Source organism: Macrosteles quadrilineatus, unplaced genomic scaffold, assembly GCF_028750875.1.
Source record: "Macrosteles quadrilineatus isolate MER2022 unplaced genomic scaffold, UCM_ALF_1.0 Scaffold_9__3_contigs__length_116548681, whole genome shotgun sequence".
Taxonomy (NCBI): Eukaryota; Metazoa; Arthropoda; class Insecta; order Hemiptera; family Cicadellidae; genus Macrosteles; species Macrosteles quadrilineatus.
This window is the reverse complement of record NW_026542602.1, coordinates 51,768,394-51,789,380: the sequence shown is the minus strand read 5'-3', so window position 1 is coordinate 51,789,380 and position 20,987 is coordinate 51,768,394. Positions and strand designations below refer to the sequence as shown.

At 35.7% G+C, this 20,987-nt stretch overlaps 2 protein-coding genes across 3 annotated transcripts; one reads left to right on the top strand and one right to left on the bottom strand.

The window, feature by feature from the left end:
* Positions 1–87: 87 nt before the first annotated feature.
* On the bottom strand, positions 88–16,372 carry LOC129001953 (zinc transporter ZIP1-like). Of its 2 annotated transcripts, XM_054429403.1 has the most exons (8): positions 16,290–16,372; positions 15,885–15,999; positions 8,674–8,806; positions 7,636–7,738; positions 7,156–7,329; positions 5,830–6,015; positions 3,250–3,490; positions 88–2,091 (listed from the first exon to the last, which is right to left on the bottom strand). In XM_054429403.1, the coding sequence occupies exons 2-8, from the start codon at positions 15,919–15,921 to the stop codon at positions 2,009–2,011; spliced, it is 957 nt and encodes a 318-aa protein (XP_054285378.1). In that variant the 5' UTR covers positions 15,922–15,999; positions 16,290–16,372; the 3' UTR covers positions 88–2,008. The 2 variants fall into 2 exon arrangements, with proteins under 2 accessions (XP_054285378.1, XP_054285377.1); XM_054429402.1 differs by having other exon boundaries at positions 15,885–16,351.
* A 1,685-nt stretch (positions 16,373–18,057) lies between these two features.
* On the top strand, positions 18,058–20,828 carry LOC129003433 (dynein axonemal assembly factor 3). The gene is made up of 4 exons (XM_054431726.1): positions 18,058–18,733; positions 19,358–19,579; positions 19,854–20,007; positions 20,250–20,828. Exons 1-4 carry the CDS (start codon positions 18,120–18,122, stop codon positions 20,628–20,630), a joined length of 1,371 nt encoding a protein of 456 aa, XP_054287701.1. The 5' UTR covers positions 18,058–18,119; the 3' UTR covers positions 20,631–20,828.
* The last annotated feature ends 159 nt before the right edge of the window (positions 20,829–20,987 follow it).

Sequence of the window (20,987 nt, the reverse complement as noted above, 5' to 3'; positions counted from 1 at the left end):
TTGGTATTGTTATACCCATGAATTGTCGACAGGAAACTATGCTGATGGCTTTTAGTGTTAAATGGTAATTGAAAGTAATAAACCACATTTGCTGAATTTTACTTTGAGGATTACATTTTATTTACAAAGATAATATAATTACAAAACTCCAAAGCATATAAAACACTCCTTGAAAGGCACCGGACATAATGCTAATGAAAAATATTGGCTTATTGTCTTATCTGTTATAATATAATTGGTTTATTATGATTGGTTGTTTATTATAATTGGTTAACCATCTATTCAGTAACTCTTGATCATGTTGGTATTGTACCTGCTATATGCCAGCATTCATAATAGTAATAATAAGGTATTAAATTACTACAAAGTAACAAGTTCACTACTTAAAATATCACATATTGTTCAAGATAGTACTAGTATATTCAGTATAAACAATATGCAGGAGGAAAAAATCAAAAGTTTTCCCCTTAGCTGCTTGGTATCTTTATGGCAGAAAAGTTATATACAATTGTACAATTATACAATTGTATTGTACATAACCGAAATCATAAACCCTCTGCCACAGTTTACCTTTTACAGTTCTTGCACAATACATTTTAGCTCTTCCTTATAAACTAAACAAGCTTATAAAAATGGAAGACTTATTAAAATAACAATTGAAATGTAAAAACCTATTGGTTAAATATTCATATTCTGTCAACCAATAAGAAAATATGTGCAGAACAATCTTAAATATAACTGTTAAGTTCTAATTTAACAGAATATTTTTTGCAAAATAAATACATTTTTACATTTTAAGTTTCACACAGCAATTAAAACTACATGATTTACAACTTAATACGGAACTATGCCAGTATAGGCATGTAAAGTTTGAAATTAAATTGTATAATCTATTTTAATTAAATTAAAGTTAACCACCGTAAATGAAATTTGCCTTTTGAAAGAAACCTAAAAGAAATATAGAAAGCGAGAGCTTAGGACCTTAAAACAAATCAGTAGACCTATTATAAAAGATAAAATATTGTGATGTTTATAAATGGTGCTATAAATAGTCTGTTCTTAAGAGGGGCTCGACCTTACAATAATGCCATCAGTGATGACCAATTGGAATGTATACTAAATCGGCACATAATTGAACTAACAAAACATCTAAGAATTAACTTAATAGTGAAGCCTTTCTTAGGGAAAATAATCACCAAATGTATGGTTTTTAATGTTAACAAATAAAAATTGACTTTTCAGAGAAAAATCTACCTTTAATACTATCAAACTCTCGTGTAGCCTATGTTTTACTTTCCTAGTGATTTTAGTAATGCTTATTCTCATTATATCTACTTTCAACATAATTTCAGTTTGAAATAATTGACATGTTTTTCTCTCAGTCTTATAGTTTGAATTAATCTCTAATAAATTCATGTGAAAGACATTTTCTGTGTGATCAATAATGTGACAGTAATTAATTAATTACTTGTTTTCTTTTGGAGAAATAGCCTCTGGATCGTTATTAAACATTGTTATAATCTAAGGATCACCTTACGATCCAATTGATTTATTGTGGAGGCCAAGGTTTCTACGCCGGAGCGTTATCAGTCAGTCCTAGGCTAAGCTAAATTTTTTGTTTTTCATCTCTTACTTGAGATATTGTCGGTTGAATAGAATTTTTACAAATACAAACACTGAATATACATAAATATTTACAAAGACATAGTGGAGGTTAGGATTAAAAAGATCATAACAGATTGAAAAAATTCGATTCAACCGACAATATCTCAAGTAAGAGATGAAAAACATAAAGTTGAGCTTAGCCTAGGACTGACAAAAACACTCCAGCGTAGAAACCTAGGTCTCCACAATAAATCAATTAAATCGTAAGGTAAGCCTTACATTATAACAATAATTAATTACCATGCAGCTTCTAACCGGATCATTATGAGGAATAGCCACGTTTCAAATGTTACCTAGTATTAGATACTAATTTGTACGATGGAATCTTTCTTGTGTTTGCTGGTCAGCTTTTGTCCATGAACACTACTCCGACAGTTGAAGAAAATCCAACTATTAGCAACAACAACTTCAACAGCCTGTCTCGACCTAAAACACAAAATTGTTTTAACAAATTTTATTGAAATGAAATTTTCAAACTAACATGGAAGAAAGTAAAACCATTGACTTTTGGTTAGTAAAGAAGACATCAATTAATATGGACCAGCTGTTGACAATTTTCTTAATTAAAATAATTGAATGAGCCATTCACATAGTGTGCACTATTGTCAAAAATTATATTTTCTACCTTTTTTTTTTTGTTAGTGAGATAGTTGAAGTGACATAAATATATCTATAGCTTACAATAACGACAACATAACATTTTCTTTTAAACCTCCTCTCTGAAAAGTCGTACATGAAAATATCAAAATATCACTGTTACGCATTATGTTCTCTTATTGTGTAATTCTAGACTCTGTCTCAAGAAAGCTCGCTGATCTCTATTCCTTTTCAACAAATTCCTATACTTACAATACGTCATCTATCAAGCTGGTAAACCCTAGATGGGTATCGCAAGTCAATTTGACGTAGGACAAGTTATTTTTAGCATCCACCCCCCTCAACCAATGCTACCCTCCTTCCAGCAGTGCTCTCAGCAGTCATTTGCCTTGGTTGGGTTGTAGTGTGTTTCTTTATGTCCTTGCTAATCGGTTTCTTGGAACCTTACATAACAATACCCTTTGTGTATAGTAAAATGGCCGGCATTATGTCAAACTTACGTGTTGGTACCCTTAGCATCCCACGATACCTTACTGTATGCAATTCCTATGTACACGTCAAATTTACGTATTGATACACTTAGCGTCACACTGTGACTGTGAAAATACCTTTTACGGTACGCGATTCCTATGTTCGTAAAATTTACGTGTTGACATCCATAGTGTCATACTGTATGACAATACCTTTCTACAGTTAAAAAGTCTGCAAATTCTGTAGAAATCAGTAATTTGTATTATCGCGATCTGTTAGGCTCAATTTAACTAGGCCTACATCCATCTTGATTTTAAAACTGCCAACATCTTTTACATAGGGATTAAACTTCTACTTTTATCAATGTCAAAGTTAAAACCAAACATTTTGCAAGAATACCTTGATTTATTTGACACTGAGTTCAAGTAACGTTAAATCCATCCATAATCTTGATGACTCATATACAGAGAGTTTCCTAAATTGATTGAACCACACAACCCGAACATATTCACTAACCTTGTGACAGTTCCCGTGGTAGAACCTCAAAACATGTAATGTAGAGGAAGGTACCACAAGCTATGCCTTGCAGCATCCCTGAGAACAGCTGTTGTCTCACACTGTGTAGTGTGTCTACGTACAGTCCTACCACCATGCCCAGAGGAGACATGAGGGCAAACAGAACGTCCAACGCGACAACAGCAACCAACCTCAGCTGTGACTGTAGCAGACTGAGGCCGACGCTGAACGACACAATCACCTGTTAAAATAGCACCATACAAATCTCAAACTTAGGCACATAAATCGTGACAAGTGAAACCAGAATGTTTCTTCAAAGTTCTTAATAGTATTTATGGCTATAAACAATCTTTCACGACCAGTAGCACCTGGAAATGTAATACCTCTAAAGTTAAATAATTCTCTTCTTAATTTCACAATTGTTTCATTAATTATAAGACTAATCAACAGTATTCAAACAAATTTTTAAATAAGGTTAATGATTTAAATCGTTAAATGTTTACCAACAATGATTGGATTAGGCTAGATCTGTACGACACATACACAAATTGGCTATTTCAAATAACAAAAAGGCATATAAGTGGCTATTAAATAGTCATAGTCATAGTCAAGAATCTTCATTCATAGTATACATAGTTGTACATGAATAGTGTCAAATAAGTTAAAACTAATGCTTAAAACTATGATATCGCCATTTTCAATTCGTCTAAAGAGTACAAGGACAGGTCCATTAAATATTCCTTGAGACGTTTTTTAAAAATGTTGGGTTTTAGTTCAGTTTTAATTTTCAAAGGAATAAATTTTAAAAATTCATGTCCTGCATTGACAGTATTTTTTTTTGAAGAGCTCTAATTTGTGTTTTCCAATTACAAAATTATTTTTGTTACGTGTATTGTAGTTATGATTATTTTCTTTAATTGGTGGAATAAAATTTTTGTTTTTGACAAACATAATACATTCAAGAACATACAAACCATAAACAGTGAGGATCCTTAAACGTTTAAAGTGTTCTTTTGCAGAATCATCTTTGTTCATTTTTAACATAGCTCTGATTGATTGCTTCTGTATTGTCAAAATTTGGTCTAGATTCGAATTTGAGGTGGCTCCATATACACATATGCCATAAGATATATGGGATTGAATATGGGAAAAATAGTTCATTTTTAAAACATCAATACTGCATAGTTTTGACATTTTTCTAATCGCACAAAGACCAGAATTTATTTTATTGATAACAAGTTTACAATGTTTGTCCCAAGACAAGTTGCTGTCCAATGTCAGGCCAAGGAACCTTACGGCTTCTGTTATTTCAATTGGTTATTTATTTTTATTTACTTCAATATTAGGATTGGAATTGTTTTTGTTTTGTTTTGAATGGGACACATTTGGTTTTACTTTCATTTAATTTTAAATTGTGATTATTAAAAAAATCCTCAATACAAGCTAGGCCTATTTCTATTGTGGATAGCAACTCAACATCTTCTGCAGTTTTCCCAGATACTTTAAGATTAGAGTCATCTGCATAGAGATACAAACCTGTACATGGGGCAAAATTTAGACACTTTTTAAAATTTTTTAAGTAACAAATGAAAAGTAAAGGTCCCAGGACCGATCCTTGAGGTACACCAGATCTTATTGTTCCAATATTTGAACTGTATTTTGATTTATAATTGTCTTTAGTGATGTGAGTTATTTCAACAAACTGTTGTCTATTTGATAAGTATGATTTAAACCAATTAAGAGGGTTATATCTGATTCAAATTTTTTCTAATTTAAAAAGTAATAGTTCATGATTAACGCTATCAAACGCCTTCGATAAATCCTAATTTTGCCAAATTTAAGTCATTATTGAAACGAGCGTGTTTATTTATTAAATAGTTAAAAAATAGTTAAATAGTTAATTAAGTCATAAGCATAACACTCTAGTGTCTACATCTGCTTTGAGAAGCCCAAAAACTTTTTTATAAAATTCATTATGCTTGCTACTATTCACTTGTTTTTGTGTTTGCTCGGTAAATCTTATCAATTTGCTAAAGAGCTGGTTAATTGTAAACAAAAATCTTTTTGTTAGGCCCACAGTAGAACTCAAACCATCCGAATTAATTGGAACCAAACCACAATTTGATACTGAAAATTTGGATATGCTTAGTTTTTTTACTGAAATTTGGGTATTTAAAAAAAATAGGCCAAATCCAGCTGAACTTTTCTATTGGTACCTCAGATAGCATAAAAAGATTTTCCCATGAAAAAAATCACGCTTTAGCCACTATAGCGAAGGAAAATTTTGATTGTTACTCCAGGAGATAAAGATTATTACGTCTACAAAACTTCAGAAAGATGTTCAATATTTTGCCGCGATCATGGAAAACAATGACGATATTTTCATGATTGCGGGAGACTATGATAATGTCTACAAGACCGCAAAAGATCTGCAATTTTTTATAACTGGGGTATCAAGTTTTTTAAAAATTCTTTCTGTAAGCAATTCGTATTTGGAGGTTCTACCGTATATTACTTTGATATTTGTCTCATGACGAAACAACTTCTAACTTGCAAGTAGAGAACCCAGAGTCAACTCACCTTGTGGACCATGACTGCTACAAATATGTTAAGCACAGAGTCAAGATCAGTCTGTAGGCCGATGGCTAGTCCCTCAAACACCGAGTGTATAGACAGAGTGGCGAGCAGCAGCACCGAGCGCAGGTGTGACGTGGGCTCCTGCTGTATTGGAGTGGGCAGCTCAGGACAAGCCCGCACTTCATCTGCCTGAAACAGACAGACATGATGTAGCAATGGATCATTTATTAGGCAATAAAATTTAAAACCATTGGAGAGGATGAGATATAGCATAGCGGAATAATAGTCAGTTTCTTTACTGTCCTCTTTGTATGTCTGATGTACACTACGTTTATAGATTTAGAATAATGCAACAAAAGTAAACATCAATATTTGGAGTCATAGCGAGTTGATACATTAATGTAGGCTACTCTAATCAAACTTTCACTGAAGATAGTAATCTAATATTAGTGTTCCTTCACCTTCAAAAAACGCCCTACTTCCAAAAATTGCAAAATTTCTCGATTTTTTTACGTGTTTTTAATTTTTAAAACGACTTTTCGTACATATATTTATACTTTTTATACTCCTAACGTTGAAAGAAAAGTGCCTAAAGTGACCTTCTATAATTTTAACCGAATAAACAAAATTAAAAATGGGGGATTTTCAATTAAAAAGATTGTTTTTTAACGCTTTATTAACGTATTCCTATGGAGAATTAGCATGCATTGACATGCAAACTAGGCCCAAATGTAAGTAGGTGCAGGAAAAATACTGGACAACAACCTGTCCCCTGTGGCTCATTTGTATTTACCCCCAAACCAAAAAGGGGGGATGGGGGCTCCAGCCTAAGGCGAGTATTAGTGTCTACCACTCGCATTAAATTTCCCCTATAGACTACAATCGGCAGTAATATACCAGTGTCAATAAAAGTTTTAAAACTTTTAAAAGCATTTTAATGAGCTCTTTAAACAAAACAGACCAGCGTATAGTTTTTAAACTCAATAAAATGTTTAGCAAGCCTCGTGTGTCCAAATATTTTTCTTGTTTCATAAAGTGCCACTTTTACTTTGGTGCATAAATACCTATTTTTTACCAAACCCAACAATGTCTTTGCTATAATTTACAATATTTTCGTGTGCCTATAGCAAATTTGTAACATTAGGACTGTTCCCTTAAAAACACATAAAAAATGCCGATGACATCTCAACACAAAATAAATATTTTTGCTACTTTATTAATCCAGAATTATTATTTTGCTAAAATAAAGATTGCTGTATCGCTATATCAAAAGACAGATTAAGAACACAACACAAAAGTGACACAATTTCTAGATGCTATATTGCTAACCCTCAATGAGAGTATCTCAGAGTGCAGCACAGGCTGACTGAGGCGCTCGATGGGACTCATTGTGTCGACCTCCTGCTCCTTACACGCGAGGCCAATCTGCTCCATCACCAACACCACTAGGAACCCGAGCGCCACGGTGAACTCAGCCACAGGGAAGTTGGTGTCGCCTTTCAACTGTAATCATTAGAGGAAGGAAAAACCCTGAGGTAAAAGAAATTAGCTATGTTTGTTATTTTGATAGGGTACCTAATAAAGAAATTATTGTTAACACACCACAATACACAGCACAACTTATTCTTTTATAGAAAGATGGACCTCACTTAAGGAGGACTTATAATTTAACAAAAAATATTATATTTAAGACCGGAAGGGGGGGTCCCGACCCCCCCCTAGCTATGTCACTGCAACAGTACTCATGAATATTAGAAGAACATACTAAATCAGGTAACTTACTGATGGTAGACATTTTTGTCATTTTACCTGACTCAGCAGTTTCATAACATTTGGAAGAAGATGAAGTAAAGCTGTGCCTAAAAATACTCCACCGGCAAAACAGTTCAGCATCCCAATAAGTCTTGAGTATCTAAAATAGAGTAAAAGTTCATAATTGATATACAATTAAAGCCATATTTTTCAAAGGAATAATGAAATAAAAAAATTATGTGAGTACCAGTACTGTAACGTTTGCTTCCTTTAGAATGTTTTATCAAACAGTAATTTACTTCCTGAATTCTAAAAAAATAGGTTCTAGAAATTATGAATGTTAAAACTCAAGATTAGATTAAATCCAAACAGTTTTTACATTGGTTGTGTGTATTAGAGTCCAAACCAGGGAAAAAAGAGATGGTTCAGGTGCAGAAACAGTATTTAAGAATTACAATAGGTAAGTAATACAGTACTCACCATTACAATTTTTACAAGCAATTATGCATTTACAGCATTGATATGTCTGGGTAGTCAAGTGGTTATAGTGCTCGCCTTCAAATCCGAAGGTCGCTGGTTCAAATCAAAGCAAGATCGTTTCCAGACCCAGATGCCATTTGTTATAGGGCAATGAATTAATGATGCTATCTAACAAAAAGGTCGACGTTGGACCGTCTACAATTCCCTTTGAAAACATAAAAATACAACTGGCATGGAAAATAGACAAAAAATAAAAACACAAAGAAGTTTCAAATCCTAAACCATATATTTCTTTATTGAAACTACTTTATAGGTTAGGTAGGTCACAAATCACAAAGTGACTGCACATACATCGTAGGGAGGGTAGTATAGAGGAAAGGTGGACTTTCATAAGTGGGGCCAAAATCTGAATAAAAATATCGTATCGTTATTAGATATATCGAATATTTCTGTCGGTTAGTTAACCTAACCTAAGTTAAAGAATGTGACTTTAGGGAATCTAATATATTTTGTACTGCTGAGTAGGCCTACAACAGATTACAAAGTGTCGGTTTATCAAGGGACGCCTGAAATCAAGTTTGGACAAACACATACAGTAATAAAATTGAAACCAACCTGGTTCGCTTATCTGCGTCTCTTTCTGTGCGATAACTTTTGACGATGGCCATTGGCAACAACGCAAACATGACAGTGAGCAAAAACAACCAAGTGACAAAGGCACATTTTGTTGTTACAGTCCATGTTTCACCTGCAATTAAGTTAAGCATGAATTAGTGCTTAACTTAAGCTAAACTTAAACTAATAACTAATAAACTAATAACTGTAACTATAACTTAAACTAAATAAAGGCATTTTTATTTATTTATTTAGTTGAACTAGGTTACTGGAAGAAATTTGAATTCTAAAAAAATCATTAAAACTACGAAGGGTCTAGGGGTTTTAATTTAATTTGGGTACGTTATATGAAAAAAGACTATTGTGATAGCTCAGTAGAAGGTTTAGTTGAAAAAGTATGTAGCCTTATGATTTCTTATTCTAGCCTACATATTTTGTGATACAATTTCACCTTACTTCAATCATTATAAAAAAAATACCCTTCCTAATAAAATCATCATTAACTTAAGTTATAATTTGTTTGCAAGTTTTATTATTGATTTTATGGGTTATGTCTCGATTTATTTATTTATTTATTTATACACAGTGACAGTGTATTTAGTATTTTATGCGAGTTAGGTATTTATTGCGATGAACGTGACCATGGGAACTGTAGGATTATTGTTATCAGCTGAGTTATAAAGTTATGAATCATCTGCTATTTGGTTTGTTTACATGATTATTGTTTTTGTAAATAAATAGTTTTGGTTGAGTTTACTTAAATGAGTTTTATAAATTAATTATTTTATATTGGCGACGAGGAAATGCCGAGGAAAACAGACCAATCTCAGTATAAGAGTGTAATTGATTTTAGTAACATGTCTTGCATACAAGATAGAATGAGCAGATTTTCATTTAAAGAGTACAATAGTGAACAATTGTGGGAAGACTACATAGCTCGTTTTGAGTTGACCTGCAGAGTTAAGGGACTGGGTGGTGCTGACTCAGAAGAACAGGCGGCTCGGCGAGATCTTCTATTGGCAAATGTCGGAGAGGAGCACCTCAGGGCACTGTCGGACCAGATGTATCCAAGGGCCTGGGAGGAGTGCACCTACGACGAAGTCAAAGAGGAAGCCAACCGGTTGTTCAAGCCTACAAGGACCCTTTTTGCAACAAGGTTTGAGTTTGAAAGAGCTATAAGAAAAGATGGTGAGACATTTATTTTGTTTTATAACAGATTGAAGTCTTTAGCTAGAAGTTGTAAATATGGAGATAGCTTAGATGAACGAGTACGAGATAGGTTTGCAGTAGGAAGCAACTGTCCAGAATTTGAAGTCGAAGTCAGACAAAGATGGCCCGAGGGAGTTGATAACCGAGGTGAGCGAGTTAAGTCAACAGTAGTACTAGAGTTAGCTCAATCCATGGAACGTGCGAGAGAAGAAGTTTCCAAACATGCGTGTAAAAATGAGATTTTCAAAGTAAGTGACAGTAAGGAAAATAGGAAACCAGAGGTACAGAAATCTACTGGCTTCAATAGGTGTTATAGATGTGGGTTTACACATGACCCTAGTGAAGATAGGTGTCCTGCTATTTCTGCTGTGTGCAAGAAATGTTCAAAGAGAGGCCATTTCGCAAGAATGTGCAAAAGTAAAAATAATTTTGTCAAGAGAACAGATGGTAATTTGAGAAAAGTAGATGATTCTTGTAATCAAACTTATGATGATGAGTGTAGTTCTGATATTGATGTTAGTGGTACACAAATTAGGTCAGTCAAGAGTAAGGTTCCCAGAGCTACAATAGATGTAGAATTGAACGGGTATAATGTTAGAATGGAGTTTGATTCCGGGGCTCGGGTAAGTGCTATAAGTTTGTCTCTTTGGGATAGGATAAATTCAAGTGGCGAATCTCTCAAAAAGACGTCTGATGTCATCACTGGCTATGGGAAAAATAAGCTAGAAGTCATGGGTAAGGCTTTTGTGGACGTTACTTTACGTAATCGTACTAAGCGATTGCCGGTCATTGTATTACTAGAAGATGATGTTCCATTATTTGGGTTGCCGTGGAGTGTAGCTTTCAATCTTAATTTGCCTAGAGAAGTAATGGTTAGGCGTATTGACAATGGAAAGACAAGTAGTAAAGAGGCAGGTAAGAACGAAGAAAGTTATAGAAAAGAGTTACAAAAAGAAGTAGAGGCATTAACTCAGGAGTTTTCCGAACTCTTCCGTGATGAGCTAGGAACGATATCTGACTCTAATGAAGTCATCCATCTAAAAAGTGGAACAAAACCTGTATCTTACGGGGCACGACGAGTTCCATTCCCCTTAAGGGAGGCAGTGGAGCGAGAATTACAGAGATTAGTACAGGAAGGAGTTTTGGAACCAGTGGACCCTTCCGAAACACCGATAGAATGGAGTACCCCAACAGTTAACGTAGACAAGGGCGGAGGTAGAGTAAGAATCTGTGGCGATTTTCGTACAACCTTGAATCCAAACATCGTCCCGGAAAGACACCTCTTGCCAACCTTTGATGACTTGACTTCCAAATTAACTGATGGAAAGATATTTTCAGTCATAGATCTTCGAGACGCGTACTTGCAAATGAAAGTACACCCCGAGTCACAAAAGTATCTGACAATAGCAACTCATGTAGGTTACTTTCGCTACAAAAGGTTGCCCTTTGGACTTTCCTCGAGTCCGGCAAAATTTCAAAGGTACATGGAAAGTTTACTAAAAGGACTTAATGTCGGAGTTCTACTTGATGACATAATTATTTCTAGTAAGGATAAGACTACCCATATAACCACTCTTAGAGAAGTTTTGAGGCGGCTAGAATCAAGTGGAATAAGAGCAAAACTATCAAAATGTAAGTTATTTCAGAAATCTGTTAAGTATTTAGGTCATACAATAGATGGGAATGGTATTCATCCCTCCGAAGACAAAGTTGAAACCATAAGACACGCACCAAGGCCAAGAAACGTGAAAGAATTACGAGCTTTTCTAGGAGCACTAAATTTTTACGAAAGGTACATACCTAATCTTCATGCTATCGCTTCGAACTTGCATAAGCTGACTGGTACGAAGACTAAATGGAAATGGACTGACACCGAACAAAGTACGTTCGACAAGTTGAAGAATATCCTGTCATTAGAGAAGACATTAGTTCCATACGACATATCAAAGCCGATCATTATTGAATGTGATGCTTGTGAACAAGGGGTTGGTGCAGTGCTGTTACATTTGATGCCGGATGGAACGGAAAGGCCAGTCATGTACGCCTCGAGGACACTAACGGAAGCAGAAAAAAGGTATGCTACAGTTGACAAGGAAGCTATGGCGTTAGTTTTTGCCGTAAAGAAGTTTAGACAATACCTCAGTGGGAGACATTTCAAGGTGAGGACGGACCACAAGCCACTTGAAAGAATATTTGGAATGCATCGAGATCTTACCAAAGTAGTAAACAACCGTTTGGTTCGTTGGGCTTTGTATTTAATGGAGTATGATTTTGAGATCCAGTACATCAAAGGACAGGATAATTGTTTGGCTGATTTTTTGTCTAGATTTTCACTCAAGACACAAGAAGTATTGGATCCAGATGAGAGAGAGATTCGAGCATTGGTTCAGGAGAAAATCGACGTAGTTTATCCAAATCATGAACTTGTACTGGAATATAAGAAAGACCCAAATATGAAGAAACTTATAGACTACCTGGAACATGGTTGGCCAAAAGATACAGGAAACTTGCCACCATCCATGAAACCATATTGGAATAAGAGAGAAGAGCTGACATTAGAAAACGGTATAATCATGCGATTAGGAAGAATAGTGGTGCCACAGATTTTGAGAGAAAATGTATTAAAAGAACTCCACAAAGGACATCCTGGAATAGAGGCCATGAGATCCCTATCAAGGTATTATGTATGGTGGCCTAATCTGAATAAGGATGTCGAGGTTTATGTCCGTAGATGCCACCCTTGCCAGAGTAACCGATCATTTGACACAGAAGTACCTCTATATCCTTGGAATGTGCCAAGTGATCCTTGGGAGCGAATTCATCTCGACTTCGCAGGTCCATTCGACAACCGATTCTGGTTAGTAGGAATCGATGCTTACTCAAAGTGGGTTGAGATCGAAGTTATGGACCGTACGACAACTGCTGCTCTTGTAAATAGATTAAGGACTTGGTTTTCGAGGTACGGCGTTCCTAAAAAAATTGTATCCGATAATGGCACCCCCTTCACGTCCCATGAGTTTAAGGCTTTTTGTAAGAACAATAACATATGTCATGTCACATCGGCACCGTATCATCCAAAAACCAATGGTTTAGTAGAGAGGATTATCAGAACCTTCAAGAGTAGATACAGTGCTTGCAAACAAGAAGGTCTCAGTTCATCACTTGCACTTTTACAAGTGTTGCTTGCCTATCGAAATACCCCACAAAAGACCACAGGACAACCACCATCAGTCCTTTTCTATGGTAGAAGATTACCAACAGCTTTGGATAGGTGGAGGTATAATAGCAGAGAGAGAATAGAAAATCAAGTGTGGCGACAGAAGTACTACCACGACTTAAAATCCAAACAAAAGGAGTTTTCTGCCAAACAAGAAGTGTGGGTTCAAAATGAAACGAAGAAGGGCTGGAGACCAGGAACAGTACAAGAAAGGACGGGAGAGCTATCATACAACGTTTTAGTTGGGGGAGAAATAAAGAGAAAACACGCTGACCAGCTGAGAGCAAGAGAAGGTGCAACTGATCCACCTCAATGGAAAATGCAAACGGAACCTGAAGATGAGCACAGTTTCGGAAATTCAGCCTAAATTGGGTGGGGAGAAATGTAGGATTATTGTTATCAGCTGAGTTATAAAGTTATGAATCATCTGCTATTTGGTTTGTTTACATGATTATTGTTTTTGTAAATAAATAGTTTTGGTTGAGTTTACTTAAATGAGTTTTATAAATTAATTATTTTATAGGAACCTATATAGATTTATATATCACTAGAAACTAGATTTTTAGCTGAAAATAATGGTGCAAAAATTTTTCCGCGCTCTCAAATATTAACGGAGTTACGGCTGTTTTAAGTTTTATTTACCAACCGGTACTTTGTTTTTTTGACCTAACCTATTTATAAGCCTATGAAATGTTCTCTCCAGATACTTGATATATTACGTTAATTAATTGTAAGTAATTAAAGTAGAAGACTCACTTTTTACCAGGAAATAACAGTGCAAAAATGTCTCCGAGGCCACGAATATTAACTAAGGTAACTAAGATAATTTGTCGTTTTGAATTCCTTTATCTACTTTCTATTCTATTCTAGTCTGCTTCTGCTAACTGCTACTGCTTGCCGTTGCCGCATTACGGAATTACGGAACAACGGAATGGACTAACTGTTACTTACTTGTACAACTATACTGAACCTGAAATGAAAATGAAAATACGAAAACGAAATTGAAGAAAAGAGAATAAAAATAAGTCAATCAAGTCATTTCAATTACATGTGCTACAAACATCTAAGAAACAACACGGCACTGAATAACTTATTTCAGAATGATTTTATTTAGGCATGTGTGGAAGGCAAGTCGGGCTTATGCGGATTCGTGACTGTATTAAGTGTTTTGAAGTTAGGTTAGATTAGGAAGGTATTTTGTTGTGGTTAACACACTATTTTAATGGCACAACAACTGCCTGTGTGTAATATAAATTATCAACTCAGTTCACTATAACCTACACTTTAACTTACCTAATCTAACCTACCTTCAAAGGACTTAATGCAGTCACGAATCCGCATAAAGTCCGACTTGCCTTCCACACATGCCTTTTCTGTCATCATACTTATATTTTATGCTACAGCAAGTTTGGTTTGGTTAGGTTAGTTTAGAATAGTTTTATTTTAATATTAACTAGTGGTCGTCCTGTGGTCGAAACTCGACCAAAAATAATTAATGTACAGACTTCTCTATTTTCTCCCCACACTGTAAATAAAACATGTGAATGGAATTTCTTCCCTTTGTTTTGATTTTCTGTTTACATTTTGTTGTTATTTCGTCACCATCATGGCAACCCATATGGTCCATGTTAATTTTTTGAAGTTTTCAAATTCGTTTTTTGTGCTTATTTGTTAGCCTATTTTAATTTTTAAAGGCATTCTGCACATCTACAGAAGAATATCTTTCCAACAGTATGCGTAGATTTTCCCTGCGATGCACACGAGCTGAGAAAAAAGGTTTTAAAGAAACATGCTTGCCTATTAATATATAGATAGATATGTATTCATAGACTAATCAACGTGTTATTTAAGTCAATAACACAATCACTCATCCCCTGGTTATATTACCAAATGTAAAGCACAGTTCATTACTAATATATTTAATAATACTTTACTGTAGTACTCTCTTATAATATTTAACAAAGTGTTATGACACTAGCGCTCAAGTGTCACCAACATGAACTAGACATGGAAAAAACTTCAGATTTTAGAATGGAATGAGAAGTCTAACATTGTTTGTTAGTGTATGTTTAATAGTAGTTGTTAGTTGTTAGACTTTAGAAGTATGCCTAGGTAAAAATCCTTATTCTAGGTATAAGCATGTATAAGGATTCAAAAGGGCATAAAAGCTACATGGTTAAAGTAACAATGTTGGCCTATTTTGTGGAGGGGATTGGATTACTAGAACTTGGAACTGGATTTTGTCAAATCCATCATGCCGTCGCCACTAACCATTTCACTTAGCTGCGTACAGATAAGCTATTTTGTTTCCCGAACGTTCTTTATGCTGAAATTAATAAGTTTGCGTTAATTAACCTATTGATTGTTAGTGTGAGTCTAATATTTACTTAAAATCACTTACAATTTACATAAATTTAATAGTTATACAAAGTTTCTGGTGAGGAAATATCGTCAATTTAAATAGGCTAGTCAGTAGACTTACAAAGGTAATTAAAACTTAAAACAGCCGTAACTCCGTTAATATTTGTGAGCGCGGAAAAATTTTTGCACCGTTATTTTCAGCAAAAAATCTAGTTTCTAGTGATATAAAAATCTATATAGGTTCCCATGGTCACGTTCATCGCAATAATTACCGCGAGTTATTCTGTAGACCAGTTTAACGCTGAGAATTAAGGAACTTAACTTTGATTGATTGAATAGCCTAAATACCCTAAGGCCATGCATTGATAGCACATACATATTAACCATTAAACCAAGTTATTTAATATATGATAGGCCTACTTACTTGAAATATTTCCCAGACTGAAGCTATTTCCAGACATTTCCTTTCCTTCCAAAAGTACGGTAATACTGTAGAGGACAATTTGTGTTTAGTCCAGTCCAGTTTAACTAGTTTTAACCTGGAAGCAGCCTGAAGTTACTAACTTCCCTGGCAGTGGTCTCGCTACGCTAGTTATATTTTAGGCCTATTCAAGTTCTTTCTCTGACAGGATAGTACCTAACCTAAATTTATTGTAATGATAACAAGAGAAGAAGAGAAGGAGAAGCAAGTTCAAACATGAGACACACACTTGAGTTTTCTAGGACAACATAATCAAAACAATAATATCTTTAAGTGGTCTAATTCAGAAAGATCTAAGATAAAACGCAAACCTCTAATATCATGCATGAAATTAACCTTAAACCTTACAGAAATCGCAATCGCAAAATCATCAAACTCCAACTAAAAACTCAACAAAACAAAACAAAAACAACTCATAGCCATAGCACAACAGACAACAAAAACAAAGCAAAGCATTTGATTTGATTTTATCAAAAGTCAAACAGCTGATTCTTTGTGTTTCGTGTTTAAGCGTGCTTCACCTACTTGGTCATGTAGCTTCTTATACAGATTGTCTTAAACATGTTAAAATGTAACTTGTGTTATTGATTATCTTCATTAACAATTTACATAACAGATATTTAAATTAAATTTGGTATATAAATTTGGTATTTATGTGCTGTTATTCTAGCCATTTCAGAATAAAGTATAAAAGTAAAATACCTCTTTATTTCAATCTTGGCGTAAAGATTGGGATCAGGTGGATTGGTTTTTCCCGCTTGGGGCCAATCAATCTTGGATTCCTCGTTAGAAGAAAACTGGGAACCCCCGTTTACCCCATAGTTGTTTGTTAATCTATGATAGAACATTTTGGTACAAGATTTTTAAACTTGAATCTATTGTGTGGTTTGGATCTAGTTTCCTTTTGGCAACTTATCAAGGTTTGTAAAAAAACCAGATGATTTTGGGTTATTTCTGTTACAAAGATTGGAATTTTACAACATCGACACACCATAGGATGCAAATTTAAAAGCAAATATGAGCGAATGATTTATGTTGTATATGATGCCAGATTTGTTGCTGACAAAGATCATTTGGCTACTTGGACAGGATCATTTCCAACAATCAATACAGCTGGGTCCACTTTCGAACCATTAAGCTGGGTTTTCCTAGGTGCGGAAGCGGAGCGCGGAGAGAAGAAACGTGGAGAGCGGACTCCTCTTGTATTAGGTAATTTAATGTCACTGTTTTCCTAGAAGCAGAGCGGAACTCCATGTTATACGCTTCTCCACTCTCCGCGCTCTCCTCTTCCGCGTCTAGAAAAACGCAACTTTAAACCATATTTTGATATTCCTCGGAATATTTGACTAGCAAACTTCTGATTACTCGGCGAGCTCTATCCTCCCCAGTCATATATGACACAATTGAGAAAATGTAAAATTCTGACACCTTCAAGCACAACCAAATAGTTCTAGTTCTTTACTAGTTCTGGTTAGGTTGAACCATGGTGATGTTGGCATGGATGTCTAAATACTTTTAAGCTATCCTTTGAACTACTTCTCAAAACTTTGTTGGAATTCAAATACTTATTTTATTTTTCTTAGAATGGGGAAAGTTAAAAAAATAGTCAATGCTCTAAGTAATTCTGTTAATGTGTAGCCACTTCTTTTAGTGATTCCGTGCAACCCTCTTCTGTGCGATAAATTATACAAACCAGAAGTAGGCTAAATGATAAGGGAGCTTGGATTTTATTTAAGTGAAATTTAATTTTAATATTGAAACATAAAAGCGTTGTCAGGCTAAAATGTTCTTATAGCCACCACAGAGAAATGCTGATTATTTTGACAAAACTATTCATACACTATAGTTTTCGGTTAATTCAGGAAATTGGCTTTCTTCAAAGTTTAAGGATTGATACACAATTCATTGTTCACCTAACCCCGCAGGGGGTTGACAAAGGACAATGTCCTGGGTAAATAACATATAACAAGAACCTTGTTGTGGTTCCCAGAAAGCTAATCAATGCATCAGTAAACCTTTAAGAGTTGTGTGAGAAAGCCCTAGCGTGAGTGTATACCGTTGCCTGGCAACACTTGTTTACTGAACTTAGTTGAACATCAGTTGGTTGCGACGCGGTGACTGAGTGGTTATAGGTTAAACATTTCAACTTCTAAAATTAAACATTTTATAAGTTTCAAAATGCTTTGGGGTTACGGGCCTGCAGTGGATGTGCTGGAAGAAATAAGTGACGTGAAATCTGTGATGTCAAAGAACGAAATTAACATTTTGATAATCGGCGCATCTGATGCGCGTCACATTTTACAGACAATCTCAAGATATTACAAACGTCCTAGAAAGAAAATAAATTTTTACGTGGCGGACGTAATGCTAGAAATGGTGGCGAGACAAATTCTTCTACTACTAATCGCGTTAGAGCCTCCAGATGAACTGGGACTTTTTGATAAAACGCGACTATGGATGGAGGTATATGGAAACATTCTGGTTAGACCAAACACCAATAAGTACATAGTAAAAAAGTCATATCAGTTAGTGAATATGATTACGAGTGAGGTATATCTGAACTCTAGACTACCGTTGGTCAGCGTGAGCATGATGAAGTACAAGGAAAGAGACAATCTGGAGACGATATTTCAGTTTTGGGCGAAAAATAGGTTCGAAAACGTGTTGAAGCTGTGGGACGGGAGGATTCGGCAAAGTCTGGGGACGAGATATGACTCCAAGGAGGGTGTGTTCGACTGGGACTACTACATGAGACTCAAGGAAATACCAGAAGGGGAAAGAATTAACCCCAGGTGAGTGAATCTATAGTGAGTGTATGAAATAAATAAAATCTAATAGTAGAAGAGAGTGGTAGCGATTCTGGAGACAGAAAAATTGATGGGTTGATACCAGTATACGCAAATAAAAATTTATTCATGTCAAACACCTTTGGAATTCTTCAGTTAAGCATGTAGCTATCGGTTTTGTGATAACGAATTTGAGGTTTAAATCAAGCCCCCAAATGAGAGTGATTATGAAACTAAATAAACACACTCAATCGTATTGCATATAATTTCTAAAAAATGAACATTTGGTTACAGGTTGCCTTATAGGCCTATACAACGTTGAGAAACAATAACTGTGATAGTTTGGAAGAGCTCTAGAGTAGTCAAAAATATGCAGTAGGCTAGATGTGTCCCACGTTTTAAAATAAAACGAGAGTTTGCACTGTTCTGTCCACAATAACGTTTTTAAAGTTCATACAACATTAGCACCTCATCCATCATCTTTGAAAAATCCTGTCAGTTACGTAGGTGTTTATTTTTAAGGTCGTATATATTTTAGTATTTACCTCTTGCCTTTTATATAGTTTGAATTTCTTAATTGAATATAAATACAATATACACCATACAAAGAGACTAAGTGTGGCTTTTCAGGGAGTACAAACATTGGAGAGGGACAGGGGTGGCATTTACTTGGCTGGAGTGCGAGGAGACAGAACCCAACCCCACGATGGCGTCCGGTATAGTCAAGCTGGGTAGCAGGTTACTGAACCACGGCTACCTGGGGGACATCGTGTCTCCGCCCTACCTGGCTTTCGGAACTGACAGCGAGGACAAGAACCTCCTGGAGGTCAGAAACAACGTTATGACACACAGGTCAGTGAGCTAACTCAAGAATATCATAATGAAACTAAAACCAACTTTAAACTCTACATAAACATTTGTATCTAACTCAAGCCCCTTTCGAGAAACTTTGATGTTTGATTCATCATCTATCGATCAATTTTTGGGCTACTGGGTAACGAGTGAGTTAAAAAATCAGTTAAAGGTTAGAATATACTATGATAGGAATACCAATTGGCTAAGTGTTGGGAAGGGCATTTGGGAAGTCCGATTGACAAAATATCCGAAATTTCTTTCTTTGCTACAGGTCTACAGATATAGTGGAGGCTAATCTGAGACGGATGTTTCATGAGATAGCCACCCAAACACCATATGAGCCTCAAGCAGCACCGGATCCCCACCTTGGTGCAGTCATCACAGAGCTACCAGAAGTTCTAGAGGTGCCGGAGTGTGAGGAGAAGGTAAGGATGCAGACACAGTGTCCAGTCACAAATTAGGTTTTACTATCAGTAGCCTAGTATTTAAATGTACAGTAGTAAAACGAAGAGTTAACATTGGTGTCAATACAATTGTATTTTAACATGGTTTGACCTAAAAGATTACTGTGTCTATTTCGTCTTTGTTTACTTTGCTCCACCTTATGTCAGGTCAAAGTTCTACCACATTTAAACGATCATTTCCGTCAGTCTGTGTCGTTTCACAGGTTGTAGACATCCAAGAGGACTGTCGAAGGAAGGAGGACTACTCGGCGATTTCCGTGCCCGACACCAAGGTTCACTTCCTCTCCACAAATGCTCTGCTGGAGCTACCTCGGCGGCCGAGGTTCCGCAACTTCTTCGACGTGGTGATGGTCTCCCAGAACCTCACTCAACGACTCAGTGATGACGTCATGTCAATGGTCAGGCCGGGCGGAGTCCTTCTCGCTGAGACGAGAAAGTTCATCACTGGGACGTCAAAAAAGGAGAAGGAAGACTTTGCCGAACATCTGGTCCAGCTGGGGAAGGACCGCTCCTGTCGTCCGTTGCGGCCGGTTGATGGCGTCAATGACTATCTTGCGAAATTTTTGGTCGAACGGAAAGACTGAGTAATGCATCGCCAAACATCCTGGCCCATCGACGCAAAGTCTCAGTAAAACTGCAGTAGAGAGGAGTCAGAGATCCAGTTTCCTAAGCTCTTGTAACAATTGTTCAGGGAAGTTGTGTAACTGGTTCTCTCAGAAATTCTCTACAGTGAAAGAGCTTTGCGCAGACGTTCAGGTGTTTGGCGAGGAAACAATTTTAAACGCGGGTTATCAAGGTTTAAGTTGAAGTTTCTGTTTCACTTTCTGAAACTTAATTCTTCTTTTGAAATCATAACAACTATCATTTAAACATTATTACTGCTTAGTATAATTTATGTAAATGCGTGTTACTCTAAGTAAAAACCAAGATAAATTGTTAAC